At 42.2% G+C, this 17774-nt stretch overlaps 1 protein-coding gene across 1 annotated transcript in view; it reads right to left on the bottom strand.

Annotated features, from left to right (window-relative positions):
* The window catches only part of greb1l (GREB1 like retinoic acid receptor coactivator), a 237229-nt gene that overhangs the window by 27545 nt on the left and 191910 nt on the right, over nt 1-17774 (bottom strand). The window contains exons 22-26 of the mRNA XM_041188959.1: nt 16466-17022; nt 12826-12928; nt 12223-12378; nt 8261-8403; nt 6227-6388 (exon numbers count right to left, since the gene is read on the bottom strand). Coding sequence (XP_041044893.1) covers nt 6227-6388; nt 8261-8403; nt 12223-12378; nt 12826-12928; nt 16466-17022 — 1121 coding nt within the window. The remainder of the gene's footprint in view (nt 1-6226; nt 6389-8260; nt 8404-12222; nt 12379-12825; nt 12929-16465; nt 17023-17774) is intronic.

Genomic DNA, 17774 nt, shown 5'->3' with positions numbered 1-17774 from the left:
CATGCTCCCCATGCACCAAAATGTGACTTTATACCAAACATGGGAGAGTTGGCTGCAGACTGAATGAGGTGCTACAAGTTATACAGTGGGAAAATCCAAGATAAGCTTCCGATGTCTCTGACTGACATAGACAATTAACATTCCAACTGATGAATGGGGTCAATTTTAACATCCTCTTTCCCCCAGTCCAGCAGGAGTGATGCTGGTCAGGGAGGACTCAGCCTTATTTCTGCCTCCATCATTGAGGGGTATCTCAAAAGCAGCACGGCATGGCTGGTTGAGCCTAAAGTCAAAGGTCCTGGCCCAACTATGTCATGGATGCAGCAATAAAAGTTCAGGTGTTAAAGGGCAAGCCAGAGAACTACACCACAGAGTCTTAGGCCTCCCCAGCCTCACACCCCAGCTTTGGCACCCCCAGGAGAATCCCTCCTCCCCTAAACGCTAACTTCATGCCAGGGATCATATCTTTGGGTCTCCAGACATTTTGGGCTCATAACACAATTTCTGCTCCTGATACTGCCTGCTTACCCACATCATTCCAGTTAGTTTTGGATGGGAGACAAGTGATGCATTATTCAAATGAGGGTCAGGTGGTAAGAAAGCCTTACGGTGAGCTCTTTGAAGAGGTTTGTTTCCCAGCCCACATCGCTGAGTGCCTCTAACGCTCTCCAAGTTAAAATCATATAGATCAGATTTACTAAGACACATTAAACTGAAGCAAGCACAAACACAACAGATTCCATTTGATTACTGAATCTACCATACAGTCCTTGCTTCACAATGAAAATAAATATAAATAGTAAAATTATCTGTAATAATATACTTATACTCTAAAACAACATCAGTAGCACAGCATTTCCACGGGCTTGAATTTCAAAACAGGGTCGGGAACTCAATGCCCAGATAATTTTTGATTGCTGACCCCACACCACAACTATCGCAAGAATTTTCGCCACATGGAGAGGTTCTCCATATTAGCAAAAATGGCAGCAGAGTCCCAGACCTGTCCCCAAACTTGGCCTCTGCCATTTTCGGGAGGTGGGAGAAATGAGGGCGGGTTCTAATGTGCACATCCCTGGCTCACAGAGGCAACCACACACATTAAAATGCAGCCACCTCAGTCAGGTCTGATTTTGGCTAGTGGGATATCCAAAACATGACTTGTGAACTTTACACCTGGTAGAAGAAAATCTAAAGTTAGCCGAGTTATTTGGAGAGGTAAGGTATCCTTTTGACTATGGTTCCGGGACACCTTTGGGAGAGGTCAGGTGCTCTTTGGGAGATGTAAGGTGCTCTTTGGGATTGTAAAAATTAGCCATGAATGTGCATAAAATATGCATAAACTCATTGGAACTGTCAAAAGAACTGTCAAGTTGTCAAGGTATTTAAATGTCCTTCCTTTTAACTATTTGAAAAAAGTTGTCTGCAGTATTAAAAGAAAACAGTGCTTGCTATTCCTTTTGCCGGCTGACATAAGCCTGAGGGTTATAATTACAGGATTATTGCTTTACGACTGATTTCACAACCTATCATTATTATAGTGGGGTGACTATCAGTTCACAGTTTGACAGCGTCAAGTGATTATAAATACTTCAAAGTGGGATTATGAATACAAATGCTTGTTTTCTTAAGGGAGTAAAGGAAGTTAAACATAGTGAATGGGTTTTTAACAATAAGAGTGGGGATTTTTGAAATAATGAATTCATCAATAGACACTTAAGGACTTTATTTAATCTTAGCATGGGTCCTGAGGTCTGCCCATGGTGAATACTGGGTGAGTTGACATGGTAGATGTAGAGGCAAAGGGTGGTATGTGGGAGGGCTTGGGTTGGCATGAGTTTGCACTAAGTTGGCATGGGAGATTTAAAGGGCCATGAGGTGGTGGGTGGAGGGACATATTGGCTATAAAGGGTCATGGGGTGGGTAGAGGGCTATAAGTTGACATAGGGACTATAAAGGGGTCATGGGGTGGGTGGGTTGGCATGGATAAGGCATGGAAAGAGTGTGGGGGGGTCAGGGGTATGGGCTGGAGGGATGTTTCATGAATTCTTGTTTTAAAAAAAAACTTTGATACAGTGCCCAAGCACTGATGCCAGCCTTTTGCCCTGCCCACCTCTTCACCTGGCAGCTCCCACCTCTTTCTGGGGTCACCCGCCATGACTCTTATTTTCATCCAACCCGGCTGGGCCAAAAATCCGACCTTCCAGGACACTTTTTCCCAGGTTGGGTTTACAGAGCTGGGAATTGACCCAAATCTGCGTTCCTGACCCAGACATTCTGGCCTGTGTCACTCATGCAACTCCATTTTGAAACGTTAATTTCAAGCTTGGTACCTAATCAGTTACATTTCTCCCATTACTCCTGCTCCTTTCAGAAATGCTTGCAGTCTAAAATTGGCAGAGAGGGAATAAATTTTTTTTTAATTGTAGTTGATAAAAGTTTTTTTAAGAACTTTATCAGCTTTGATGGAGGCTCATTGAGAGGTAACTTTTTAGAAGGGAATTGAAACGAAAACTGAGTTCTTCACTTCCATTCAAAAATACCCTCATGCCAACATATGCTCCTTCACCCACCCTGTGGCCCCTTTATGGTTCCTATGCCAACTTACAGCCCTTTACCCTCTCCAAGACCCTTTATAGCCACTATGCCAGCATGCTCCTCCACCCTACTGCCATTTTATGTGGGCGGGCCAATTAAAGTCCGCCCAGCGTGACATGCACCCGGAAGCGCTGAGCGTTCCCTGTGCGGGTGGGGGTTGCCTGAGTCGGGGCCGGCGCTTTTTTGCCCTATTCTCCCCTTTTAGTTTAATTGATATTTAAATGGGCTTAAAAAAAGCCTAAGTTCGGCGGCCGCGCAGTTGACTCGGCTGCGAGCCTGCCAAACTGAAAATTTTACTTCATTTTACGCCTCAGTGTGTGGGCCCCGCCCCCGCTTGCCAGGCTAAAGATTCTGCCCTAAGTTCAGCAATCCTGCCACATCCAGTTATAAATGGTGGTGGACAATTAACCAACTCACTGGAGGAGGAGGGAGCTCCACAAATATCCCCATCCTCAATGATGGAGGAGCCCAGCACATCAGTGCAAAAGATGAGGCTGAAGCATTTGCTACAATCTTCAGCCAGAGGTGCCGAGTGAATGATCCATCTCGGCCTCCTCCGGAGGTCCCCAGCATCATAGATGCCAGTCTTCAGCCAATTCGATTCACTCCACTTGATATCAAGAAACGGCTGAAGGCACTGGGTACTGCAAAGCCTATGAGCCCTGACAATATTCCGGCAATAGTACTGAGGACTTGTGCTCCAGAACCTGCCGCGCCCCTAGCCAAGCTGTTCCAGTACTGCTACAACACTGGCATCTAACCAGCCATGTGGAAAATTGCCCAGGTATGTCCTGTACACAAAAAGCAGGACAAATCCAACCCGGCCAATTACCATCCCATCAATCTGCTCTCGATCATCAGTAAAGGAAGGGGTCATCAACAGTGCTAACAAGTAGCACTTGTTTAGCAATAACCTGCTCACTGACGCCCTGTTTGGGTTCCATCAGGGCAACTCAGCTCCTGACCTCATTACAGCTTTGGTTCAAAAGAGCTGAGCTCCTGAGGTGAGGTAAGGGTGACTGCCCTTGGTATCAAGACTGTATTTGACTGAGTGTGGCATCAAGGAGCCCTAGCAAAACTGGAGTCAATGGCAATCAGGGGGAAAATTCTCCATTGGCTGAAGTCATACCTAGCACAAGGGAAGATGGTTGTGATTGTTGGAAGTCAGTCATCTCAGCTCCAGGACATCATCACAGGAGTTCCTCAGGGCCCAACCATCTTCAGCTGCTTCATCAATGACCTTCCTTCCATCATAAGGTCAGAAGATTCGCTAATGACTGCACAATGTTCAGCACCATTCATGACTCCTCAGATACTGAAGCAGTCCATGTTCACATGCAGCAAGACCTGGACAATATCCAGACTTGGGGGCTGACAAGTGGCAAGTAACATTTGCGCCACACAAGTGTCAGGCAATGACCATTTCCAACAAGACAGAATCCAACCATCGCCCCTTGATGTTCAATGGCATTACCATCACCATCACTGAATCCCCCACAATCAACATCCTGGGGGTTACCATTGACCAGAAGCTGAACTGGACTAGCGATATAAATACTGTGGCTACAAGAGCAGGTCAGAGGCTAGGAATCGTGCAATGAGTAATCCACCTCCTGACTCCCCAGAGCCTGTCCACCATCTACAAGGCACAAGTCAGGAGTGTGGTGGAATACTCCCCATTTGCCTGGGGTGCAGCATCCATAACATTCAAGAAGCTTGACACCATCCAGGACAAAGCAGCCTGCTTGATTGGCACCACATCCACAAACATTCACTCACTCCACCACCGCACAGTAGCAGCAGTATGTACCATTTGCAAGATGTATTTCAGGAATTCACCAAGGCTCCTTTGATAGCACTTCCAAACCCACGACCACCACCATCTAGAAGGACAAGGGCAGCAAATAGATGGGAGCACCCCCACCTAGAAGTTCTCTTCCAAGTTACCCACCATCCTGACTTGGAAATACATCGCCGTTCCTTCACTGTCGCTGGGTCAAAATCCGGGAACTCCCTTCCTAACAGCACTGTGGGTGTACCTACACCACGTGGACAGCAGTGGTTCAAGAAGGCAGCTCACTACCACCACCTTCTCAAGGGCAATTAAGGATGGGCAGTAAATGCTGGCCTAGCCAGCGAAGCCCACATCCCATGAATGATTAAAACAAAAATGTAGGAACAGTTAAATGTAAGATCAGTAAAACTGTATCTCCATATGAAATGATGCTCCTACAAAATTATCAGTTCATATGTCAGTGTGTGCTCAGTCCCTTCATGTGTGTGGACAATTTATCCAGCTTTCGGAATGTTATCCGGTCACTGGTAAATACTTCAGTTTTGCACAATTGCACCATTTCACAAGTGGACTCACTTTTCTGTCAATTATAGAAAATTATGTGAAAGTTGAATTTTACAGCCACATTGAGATTATCCAGTTTTCTGTAATTTCTGCTAAAATCACAATCACAAAATTAACTTAAGAAAACTGATGACCAGCCACCATTTTGGATGGCACATGTTGAAATCTACAATCTATCAATTTTATCTGCCAACATAAGATATCCTGTTATGTTTAAATACTTTGACTCCTTATAAATCATTATATAGTTGTCTTCAGCATTTAGTGAAGTATATACTTCAAGTCGTAATGAATAACTTACTTGCTAAAAGTAATCAATGTGCAGTAGTTGTCAAAAAGATAAAGCTTGATAACAAATCCTAGTAATGTGATTACAAGCCAAAATCAAAAGTTCAAATTTAATGCTGCATAAGGCTAAATTTAGAATTCTGTACAATTTTCATGCTCCCTAACTAAAAGAACATGGATGCATCAGAAAGAATTTGAAGTAGAGTGACAGATATGGTACTACAATGTAAATACTAATTTCTAATTTCACATAACTGAACTGGCCTTCACAGAAGAAAACATAGTAAAGGAATCTGGTCAATTTATTTCAAATAATGAAAGATATAACTACTGTAAAAAGGAAAGGCGAGATATCATCTTAATCTTACTTTTGGGTGCTGTTTTTCATCTTGGTCAAACTCCCTTGAAGTACAAATTGCAATTTTTTAAAACTTTTAACTTTAGGTGTCAGTCTTACCTTAGCAATAGCACCCTCACTCTCAGTCAGCAGGTTGTGGCATCAAGCTCCACTCCAGGTACTTGAGGACATAATTCAGGCTGACACTTTGGTGCAGAACTGAGAGAGTTCTGTACTGTCGAAGGTGCTGTCTTTTGCATGGGGCATGAGAACAATGTCTTAGTCTTCCCTCTCAGGTGGACATAAAAACTAGCGTTGTGCTATTCAAAGAAGAGGAGGAAATTTCTGGCCAACATTTCTCTCTTAAAACATCACTAAAATAGCTCATCTGGTCATTATCACTTTTTTGTATGTGGGATCTTACTGTACACAAATTGGCTGCTGCTTTTCCCTACAGCAAAGCAGTGGCTACACTTCAATATTACTCAATTGGCTGATAAGTGCTTTGGGATGTTCCGAAGTAATGAAAGGCGCTATGTATATGGAAGTGCTTTTCTTTCCTTTACAGCAGTAATGTTTTTAATCTCTGTCAAAATAACTTTAGCTCAAAATGAAGTTTTTAAGGAGCCCCTACAATTGCTGACCTTATCTGTGACAAGAGGCAGACGCATACTTTCCAGATGTTTACCCTGCTGGCTGAAGATAAAATGCTGCTCCTTTGACTTGGGGATAATAAAATGAAGCTGCACTTCCTCTCCCAACATGGAGGAAGAAAATGTAAATGCATGTAGCGTAGAATCAGACACCTGAAACATAATTAAATCATGGATTCAATCTCTCCAATGAAACTTTGTACATAAATTTATAAACTGGTCCTGGATATCATTACAGTGAAATCTTATACAAATACATATTTCATTTGCAATGAATAATATGAAGTGAGCCATCACTTAATTTTGGAAAATGATGAAAAAGGAACATTAGAATTAATAAGAATTTTTTAAAAATACAGAAGTAAGTAGTGCAGGTAAAAATAAATGAAAGAGAAGGCTGGAGTGTAAAGGTAGAAAAGCGAGCAGTATATTAAATTATTAACTAAAGAGGCTGTTGGAGAGCAAGTGGATACACATCATAGCTCAATGGACACATTAAATTAATACTGTAGCATAAACCTGACAATGGATTGTATCAGAAAATTTAACAGGAATAAGCTTGAAGAATCAAACAAGATTGGTCATCCATAACCATAAGGGCCTTAGAATGATGTTATGGAGGATCTTCATAGCTGGTGAGAAAAGAGAAGACTGAAAATTCTGGTGGTCTATAAAGCACTTTATGGGCAATTGTAAAAGCAGGCCAGCAATGCTCATTATGTGATATCCTGATTAACAGAGCGATCCAACTAGATCTAAGTTCAATAGCGAGGCCGAGACACCAAAATAGTTTTCACATTTTGGCTATAGCCTGATAAGGGTTTCCTTCAATAGAAGATGATGTGAGGTGGGTGAGCAGCTGTGATGGCTGCCTAATGGAGAATTGTGCTGGTGTTGTATCTGTCTGAAAGGCAAATTTATGGTAGTTCTTATCCAGGATCCTTAGCACATTTTATAACTCCTTTATAATATATTTATTTATGCTTATGTAGTGGGGTCTCTAACAGCAGGTGGTGATGATGGGGGAGAGCACCAAGCAAGGGAACTGTTGGCCCCTGTGGGCCCCTCCATGTACGGAGAATTATCTTTGACAAGGTGAGGGGCAGAGCCAGGTACCATGAGGCGAGGGAGAAAGCAACAAGGACAAGTCTAGTATTGCTAGGGAGCCAGAAAAGGGAATTGGAGACCTAGTCAGACTGACTGGCAGCACACCTGAGTCTAAGAAGCCTTGTGGACAGAGAGGAAAACAGGACTGCAGCCAGGAGAAGGAGCAGCAGTTCATGACTGGTGAGTAACGGTGTTGAGGAGCTGAGGCCACGAATCAGGTAGAGATCTGGATCATCGTTCACTGGGTCAAAATCCTGGAATTCCCTTCCTAACAAACTATTGGGTGTTCCTACAACACATGAACTGAGCGGTTCAAGAATGCAGCACACCTCCTCCTTCTCAAGGGCATTTAGGAGTGGGAAATAAATGCTGGCCTAGTCAGCAATGCCCACAACCCATGAAGAAATAAAAAACATATTCTCTGCAAATAGTCTGTTCCTTGAAGTTAAGCTTTCCCTTGTGAGTTTATATAGTTTGATGCCGGTGGAATAAAGGAATTTGTACTTTAATCTTTGTGCAGTCCATGTGCTTAAATTGCACTTCACACTAAGGAGGTGCTTTTTAAAATCACACAAGTTGTAGGCCAAATTTGTGATTGGGAAGATGCTGAATGGAGACAAATAACTTCATCCATAAAGAGGGATGAATGATGAGATAACCTGGGATACTATTGCAAATTTCCTTAAGTTGCATTGGTAAAGTTCTACGCATAGCTGGTCAAACCTAACGAAGGAGAATATGGACTGCTCAGTATATTCAGTGACATAAACGAGGGAAGAAAATATACATTTTTTACCTACATTAAATAAAATGAGGCAAATAACATTGTGATACAATGGGTAAAAAAAATCTATTAAGCATGCAGAAAACTGGCCTACCAGGTTTAAAGAAACTAAAATACGCATTTCCAGTTCTGACCTGTGCAGCAGGGTTGAAGTCTATGTAATGATGGCAGTGCTCGCAATGATGGAATGTGTTGTATGCAGCATACTTGGTTAGCATAATAGAGACAGTCTCTCGCTTTGCTGATCCTTCATTTGGACTGCGTTCTTTGCAACTTTCTGGAAAACACAGAACCTTTCATTATCAGCGACTACAAAAACTTAAAATAATTCACAAATATGTTGAAATGTGACAGCAAGGGGCTTACAGATATTTAATCATCTTGATGAACAAATGTGGCATTTTTACCAAACTGAACGTCAATGCAGGTGAACCATTAGGCACAACTGACGTGAAATTCCTTTGTGCACCATTTCAACGAAGCTGGTGACACTTTTATTTTGCATGAGTTAAAATATCAAACAGGCATTTTGCCCAGATATCCAGCCTCCACAGCATATTGCTTCTATTTCATTCTAATGCTTTGACCATTTGTTATAAGTACTGCACAGAAGCATTTCACCATTTATACATATTTATTTCTAGTAGAGCTTCTGCTATTTTTATTTTTAAAAAGTGTTCTTTGAAGGTGCTGTATGCCACAATAATTGATATCAATTATTCTTCTTAGGGTAGAAAGAAATTGAAATTACTGACCCTTAAATTCATTGGTGCCTGAAACAAGGCATGATTCTGACAGTATGCTGGAATGGAGAAGCCCAAGGACTGAACTAAATTCATCGACCAGCCTCATTGTAATAACTCTGTAGTTACCAATTAGGTGCCCCAATGCAGCTTGCATGTTGGCACCTTATCAATTCTGCCCTGCAATAAGGCCCATAGGTCTAGGTCTAGGGGATATGATCAGAAGGCAGTGCGGGTGATGTTGGTGGGCTGGCTGTATCCTGTAGTTGTTTTGTGAACCAGGATTTTACAGCCCTCCAGGGAGCCAAGTGGCAACCTGGAGGAAGGGTCCGGGGGGGGTGTAAAATTGAGCTCCGTGCTAATGGCAGTGGAGGTATCGGGCGGCCTGCTTGCCAGTGAGCCCACTGAGGAACTTGTGGTCCATTAACGGCCATTGAAGGGCCCTCTCCTGCTGCCACTGGGATTTTGCCCACAATGGGGGAGGTCAGCGTTAAGCACCCAGCTCACCAGTGCCGACCAAAGGCCCCCCTACCAAGGTATTCCCTGTCCTCCCTGGGTTTCCCTCCCCACCCTGTCCACCCCGGCCCCTTCAAACCCTTGCCAGGGCCTGCCAACCTGGCCCCAGTGAGACTCTGGGTTTACCTTACCGTTCAAGTTTCACCACAGCTCACTTCCCTCAGCAACTTGCTGTAGTCCCAGCAATAGCCACCAACCCCAGTGGGGCTGCTGAGACAGGATAGCTGCCAGCCATTTGATTGGCTGACAGCTCTCAGAGGCGTGATTTTCTCCTTGATAAGGGCAAAACACCTGCCTCCAGCCAATTAATGACCCAACGGCCATTAAATAGCTGTGGGATGAATTAACACAGCTGGAGTGGGCTCCGCCCTAACTTTTACACTGGATTTGGGGCCCCACTCACAGCATAAAATTCAGCCCATGGAGTCAGGTGACACATTGCTGCTCCTTCAGGCTTCACACAAAAAGTACTCTTCTGTAAGCTTTGGTGCCTTTTTTGGAGCTGCCTCCAGCAGTCAGTTTCAGGGCCACAAGTTAAGCTGCTGGAGGCCTGGAAGTACTAGTCAGAGCTTTCCCATTGCAACCCCAACTAGAGAAAATTGCTTTAGCCGTCCTGGTCTGAAATTGGTGCAAAAGCCTCAATTCAACATTGAAATGAGGTATCCATTAGTTTCAGGTTGTCCAAAACAAAAAAACCTCAACAATTTAACAACAACAACTTGCATTTATATAGCACGCCTAGCATGGTAAAACGTCCCTAAGGTGCTTCACATGATTGTAATCAGACAAATTGACACCTTCTCGATGAAAGAAACATTAAGACAAGTGACCAAAAGCATGGTCAAAGAGATGGGCTTGAGGATTAAGTTAAAGGAGAAGAGTGAAGTGGAAAGACAAAGGTCTAGTGAGGGAATTCCAGAGCTTAGGGCCTAGACAGTTGAAGGCATGTCTGCCAATGATGAGGCAAAGGAAGTTTGGATTCACTAGAAGTTGGGTGAACACAGAGCCCCTGAGGATTGTGGGCTGGAGTGGATTACAGAAATAGGGAGAGAAGCCATGGAGGTGTTTGCAAAAGAAGGTAAGAATTTTAAATGTGAGGCATTGGTGGACCGGGAGCCCCTGTAGGTCAGCAAGTGCAAGGGTGATGGGTGAATGAGGTTTGGTATGGGTTAGGATGCAGTCAGCAGTATTTTAGATAAGCTCAACTTTATAGAGGGTGGAAGACTGGAGGAGCATTGCACCATTGTGGCATCCAGCCCAATGGGCTGCTATGAAAATAAATGGGTTACAGAGAGGCTCAAAAGATGGTGCCGAGCCCAAATGGTACACAGAGTGGTTGACTCTTCATCTCAAATAGGAGCCAGCAGGAACATTATGGAGTTTAATCAATCCTCTCCAGGCTCAATAATTTCTTGCTGCATGGCATTTGGGGCTTTTGGAGGCTTCAGTTGGACTAAAGCCAGTTGTCAGTGTTAATTTCACTAACCTTTAATGAGGATACTTTGAATTTCTGAGGCAGCCCAGGTACTTCCCCAAAACACACAAACACCTTTGATATTGGGGTGAGCAAAAGATTTACTCATGCTGTTCTCCCTGCTGGAAAATGGCTTATGGAACAATAAAGAGCAGTATCCTGGCAAAATAGGCAGTTACATCAGAGAGACACCCAGGGCCCAAACAACATTCAGACTGCTGGCCTTTACCAGCTAAAACAATGTACACATATTAGCCTGGTAGCATTATAAGTGAAATCAAAAAGGAAAATAACAGCAGCTAAGATAGGACAATTATGAAATTTTCAGCTGACAGGAAACTTGAAAGTGTAGTGAACAATGGGGAAGATGGTAATAAAGAGGGCATGGACAAGCAGGTGGAATGGGCAGAGACATGGCAGATGAAATTCAACACTGAAAAGTGTGAAGAGATACATTTTGGTAGGAGGAATGAGGAGCGAAGTTGCACACTAAATAGTACAATATTAAAGGAGTGCAAGAACAGAGAGACCTGAGGGTGCTTGTGCATGAATCTTTGAAGATGGCAGGACAGGTTAACAACGCAGTTTATAAGTTACGTGAGATCCTGGGCTTTATAAATAGAAGCATAGAGGGAAAAGCCATTAAGTTATGCTAAACCTATAAAACACACTAGTTTGGCTCTAGCTGGAGGACTGGGTTCAATTCTGGGCATTACACTCTAGGAGGACATGAAAGCTTTGGAGAGGGTACAGAAGAAATTTACAAGAATGTTTCCAGAGATGAGGGATTATAGCTACATGTATAGATCGGAAAAGTCGGGTTGTTCTCTTCAAAGCAATGAAGGCTAAGAGGAGATATGATTGAGGAGTTAGAATCATGAACAGTCCAGATAGAGTAAATAAAGACAAACTGTTTCCTGTTGCTGAAGGGTTAATAATGAGAGGGCACAGATTTAAGTTGATTGGCCAAGGAGCCAGACCAGAAGAGACAAGACATGAAATTATACACCATATGATTAAGATTTGGAATGCACTGCCTGAAAGAATAGTGAATACAAATTTAATTGTGGCCTTCAAAAAGGATTTAGATAAGTGCTTGCAGTAGAAAACTTTGCAGGGATATGTGGAAAAAGCAAGGAAGTGGACAAACTAGATGGCTCTTTGAAAGAGCTGATACAGATTCGAAGGGCCAAACGGTCTCCTTCTGTGCTGTACTATTTCATATTTCTATGAATTTCACCTGTCAAGAATCTTAATTCAAGAAGATACAAATTAATTTTTTATTTCTCATTTTGCACACGCACAATAAATGCATTATTTCAAGCAGTTGTACTATTATGTTTAAAAAAAACACCCTGCTGACCTATCTTAACCTTTGGCAGCTTGTCTGAGTACACAGAACTTATGTGGCGATACTTTGGATCATGCACTGTGAGGTCAAAGGTCATTTTGCTGAAGAGTTCAATGTCAGGCCACTGTGCGTTAATTCCCTGTGTGTGCTCATTTGCTTCTTTCATCTCTGAAACAAAAAGTTTACAGTTTAGATTAGGAGTGATGGGATACAACTTTACGTTAATCTCAGGGAGCACTATAGGTGCTCAGCTATCCAAAAGAATAACTATCAGTTATCCTGCTTTCTGATCTCTGTGTCTTTCCAACTGCCGAAAAGGTCTTTTGATTTTTTCCTTTGAGGACAGATGGTGCATAGCAATAAGATTTGGAACCTTACGAAAAGAGCCCATACTGAACTCTCTCATTGTCATTCTGATTCATTTCCATAACGAAGCATGTCTCACAAACTTAAGGGGATGTAATGTTTTTAAAATTCTTATGACATTTCTGCGTTTCACACTAAATGTTAGGGGATTGGGAGCATGCTTGATAAATATTATCCATCATGTAAAGATATCTACATTATAGAGATGCATCTGGGTATTTCTGATGTATGAAAAATAATTATACATACCCTCATCAATTTCCTCTTCATTGTATACATCAACCTCTAGAAGTCTTATTAGCATGCGAAAAAGAATCCTAAGGAACTGCAAGTATGCACCTGTTTTCCCAACCTGAAACATAACATTCTAATTAGATCTTTCTAAATCACCAGCAAATCTGGGGAAAAACACTATTAAAATTTCTAATGCTGAGCAATTTCCTAAAGCTGGCAAAATAACAGCAGTGACAGCATTTTAAAAATCTGAACTTTCAATTTAAATTGTACATTTTATTTTATAATAAAAGGAAAGCGTGTTGCTGCCGAACAGAATTGAAGTGGGTATGTTACACACTCAAAACAATCTTTGCCAATAAAGTAAAAAGAGCATGAATGATACTGAGCAAGTGTAATGTGATTATTACTTATTTCTCCTTGGAAATAACACAGCATAAAGAATCAGTAAACAACATTTAAACTCAATGATTCATCCAAATCCTTGGCCAGGGTTTTACCAACACCCCCGTGTTCCCCCTCGGAGCCTTGGATGGAACTCCTGACATAGAAGTTCAATGCTGCAGTGGCTTATAGAGCCACTGGCATTGGTTTCCCTCCCAGTACAAGGGGCCACAGGTCGTCCTGCAGTAGAACATACAGGTCGTGTTTCCCTCCCTAGACATCCTCTGCAGGTGGTTGAGATGAGAGTGGCACACTCTGGGACAAGCCATTAATCTGTGTTGGAGTGGCCCCCTGGTTGGTTCCCTGCTGACCGTCCTCAGTGTCTGCTCCTGCTGCAGGTTGTGCCCCTTGTTTGCCTTCTACCCTCTGTTCGACCAGGCCCAGTTCCATCCTTCCTCTGCGCCATTCCTCCTCTGCCTATGGGTCCACAAACACTGTGTGGATGAGATGCATTTCACCTTCAGAAGCTCAAACCCAGGTGTGTCCTCCAATGGTGACCTAGCCTTCAACAAAAACCTTGCAGTTGTGAATGAGTGGGTTCTTCCACGGCACCCAGCTCCAGGACCCTGAGCTCAGCCTGGTCTTGCTCAAGTCTCAGACCTTGTCTTCCCCTCAGTGAAAATTCATAGTGCTTTGTATAAAAATATAAATTGTCACCAATTTTGAGGTTTGTAGCTTCAGAACTGACATTATGTTCAATAACTAGAAGTGGGGATGTCCGATGATGTTTGCACAATGTTCAGCACAATGTTCCTCAGATGCTGAAGCAATCTGTGCCCATATGCAGCAAGACCTGGACAATATCCCAAATAATGGCAAGTAACATTGCCTGTCACTTGTGTGGCATTAATGACCACCTCTGACAAGAGAGAATCCAAATATCTCCCCTGGACATTCAATTGGCCTTGCCATCGCTGAATACCTCATTATCCACATCCTGAGGTTACCATTGACCAGGAACTGAACTGGACTAGCTATATAAATATTATGGCTACAAGAGCAGGTCAGATGCTGGGAATTTTGTAGTGAGTTACTCTGCTCCTGATTCCCCAAAGTCTGTCCACCATCTAGAAGGCACAAGTCAGGAGCATGATGGAATACTCTCCACATGCCTAGGCGAGTGCAGCTCCAATAAAAAAAAAGCTTGACACCATCCAGGACAAAGCAGCCCACTTGAATGACACTTCATCCACTACCTTCAACATTCACTCTTTCCATCTCCGACACACAGTGGAAGCAGTGTGTACCATCTACAAGATGTTCTGCAGCAACTGCCCAAGGTTGCTTCGATAGCACATTCCAAATCTATGACCTCTACCACCTTGAAGGACAAGGGCAGCAGACACATGGGAACACCACCACTTGGAAGTTCCCCTCCAAGCCACTCACCATCCTGACTTGGAAATACATAGTCATTCCTACACTGTCACTGGGTCAAAATCCTGGAACTCCCTCCCTAACAACACTGAGGGTGTACCTACACCACATGAACTGCAGCAGTTTAAGAAGGAGGTTCACCACCACCTTCTCAAGGGCAATTAGGGATGGGCAATAAATGCTGGCCTAGCCAGCAATGCCCACATCCCTTGAAAGAATTAAAATTAACAAAATGAAGGATGTCCAAATCCTACCGGCAGAAAAAAGTAAAAAATCTTTGGGCTTTGGTAATACAAATGAAGTGCTTTTATGATTTGTTACTGAAACTATACCCATGCTACTGTCTTGTAATACTCCTATAATCCAGTTGTTATCTACATGATATATAAGAGTCAACTGAAATAGATCCATAGTTCTATAATATACATTATCAGCAGTGAACTCGCCTTGACAGAGTATATGACAATAAAAAAATTATTCTGTACACAGGAATAAACAAAGTTACAGCATAGGAGAAAGCCATTCAGTCCATCATACGTATGCCAGCTATTGTTAAGAGCTGGCAAACCTAATCTACTTCCTTGTTTGCTCCTTACAGTCCTGCATTAAATGTTTAGCTTTCTCTTAAAAGGTGTAATGGCCTATCCCTCTACCATTCCATTCACCGGAAATCATCTTTGTGAAGAAATTTCTCATAATTTTTCTCCTTATTCTCCTGGTGATCAATTTAATTTAATAATGTTTCACCACTTATTCCTCAAACCAGCAGGAATAGTCTTACCCTATTCACCATCAAAACCTTTTGCAAATTTAAAATTCTCTATCAAATCACCTCTCAATCTTATCTGCACCAATGGAAATATTCACAGGGTCAGATTTTCACCATTGAGATGGGAAGCTCGAGTTGGGAAATTTCTCGACTAAGGAGACCAGTTTACCTTAAAAGAACCCCCGCCCATTATATTTTCATTCCAGGGAAGCGGGGTAAGCTGGAATGGAGGCCACCACCTCCAGAGGCAGTCTGCAGGCTTCCACAGGGGCAGGTGACTATTAAGCCAGGCTGGTTAGAAGGCCTGCCTCAGTTCTCTGGGACTTTGTCCCAGTTACTTTAAAGCTTTTAAGCTCTCTTGTCCTCACACCTCATACCCCCTCACCTCCACCCACTCACCATGCCATCTACATGCCCTCCATGCCACCTCCATGCCCACTCACCCAGTATGTACTATAGAACCAATGAGCCATATAATCATGATGGCAGGTTTTCAAATGTGCTTAAAATAACACTTATTCAGAAATCTGCTTTGAAAAAAGCTACTACTGTTACAACCCTATAAAAGTGTCAATCAAACAGTCCATTATAGTTTCAGTAACAGAATGTTTTACCTTCCTTCATACCTCCTAACCCTGTTCACATAAAAATACATTGAAAGAAACAATTCAAAGAAATAATATAGCTTCATAAAAATATCAATCAATTAAAACAGCACTCCAGTTCTATCTTTGAAAACAGACCCTTGCTGAGCTAATCCATTAGTGAGTTTTAGAGCTCAGCCAAACATCCACTATTAGGCCATCTGTGAACTTTATCAACAAAACAAAAGGCCAGACATCTGTTTCACCAGATGGCTTTTGGGCTATATTATTTACAACTACTTTTTTAGTTGAGATCTACAATTGCAATTAGGGAAATCATAGCAAAGGCATAACATTTCTCAGCAGTAGAGGTATGACCTTACTTATGGAATTATCATATGTTACCACATGTCCAACACATATTATTCCAATAATTTATTTTAACTTTACCAGCATGAGCAATTAAAATACTAAGAAGTACCTGTGGTGGTCCTGTCAATAACAACCGCCGCTGATGAAAATTTCCAGAACTTCCCTCACTTTTATTGCTAAAGTCTGCATGATGCTGCCTTGGAATTGTCCATTGTCTATAATAGAGTGACTGTTCTTCACTGCTCAAGTCCTTGTGAAACAGTGATCTTAGTGAGCTTGTCCAAGCCATATCAGCATGGGGCAACAAATTGGCGGAGCATAAATGTTCATTTTTTGCAGAGCCAAGAAGATGATACACTGGCTTTGATAAAATTACTGTTCTTGGAAAAATGAGTTGTGGAGTCCTGAAGTCTTTATTGAGTAGCATAAATTGGCGAGATTTCTCAGAGGATGAGGAAGATTTTGAGACTGTGCTGTTTGCAGTTTCTTTCCCTTCCAAGTCACATTCTTGTTTGCAGCCCTCACTGACGACATTGGTTGAGGTACGTGCTGAAGTGCCTTCATCACTTGAACTATTTACAATATTCTGAAAGCTAAGCGATGAAACAGGCTTCTGTGATGAGTCCAGAGCACTGGAGGAGCTCACTCCATTCTCTGCTATGGAACCTATTTGACGGCAAACAAAGTTTAATGTTAAAGATCAATATCACTTAGTAAAACTGCTACATTCAAGCTTCTTGTGAATACAACCAAAATACTTGGTGTTCTTTGGGCAGCTGGGGCTGTTTTGCAAACACATATTGTATTTCTCCATGCCTGTGTAGTTTTCTCAATCACATTTCCCAATTACTTCTCCATCTTAATCTCATCTCATAAAAAACTAGTGCTTATATATTGTCTCCCTTTGATAGTGGGGAGTTCTACTTACCAATTCATAAAGAAGTAAACATCTATTCAGCTTGGCAAACTTAGAACTAAAACAGCTGAGATTATTCAGTAATTTCAGGTTCCTTGTCCTTTAACTTCAATCTTCCCCTGTTATCCTCAACATGTCTTATTCTTTATGATGCCTTGGAGCTTTCCTTCCTTTTTTTAACTCTTCCTCACTACTGTAAGTTTTGTATATGATCACTTTTTTTGTTTTATTGCCACTGTATCTTTCATCTTCCTTCTTCTATGCTTGCCCTGTTCTCAATCTTTTCTTTTTTGGTCACATAATTATTGTCTTGATTTCAGTCTCTTTCTTATCTTTCTCATCAATGTCACTGGATCATTTCTAGTTCTCCATCCTTTTTAATCCATCTCTCTGAGCCTCTCTCAGCAATCACTACAATAGCTTCAATTCTCTCTTGAGTTCTGCGTCTCTTTCCCAGACATTTCTAATTTGGGTTTTCTATGTAAAGAAAGATCTACAGGAA

The sequence above is a fragment of the Carcharodon carcharias genome, chromosome 6 (genome assembly GCF_017639515.1).
Source record: "Carcharodon carcharias isolate sCarCar2 chromosome 6, sCarCar2.pri, whole genome shotgun sequence".
In the NCBI taxonomy this organism is placed as follows: domain Eukaryota; kingdom Metazoa; phylum Chordata; class Chondrichthyes; order Lamniformes; family Lamnidae; genus Carcharodon; species Carcharodon carcharias.
Note: the sequence above shows the minus strand (reverse complement) of the source record. Positions and strands in the feature narration are given on the sequence as shown.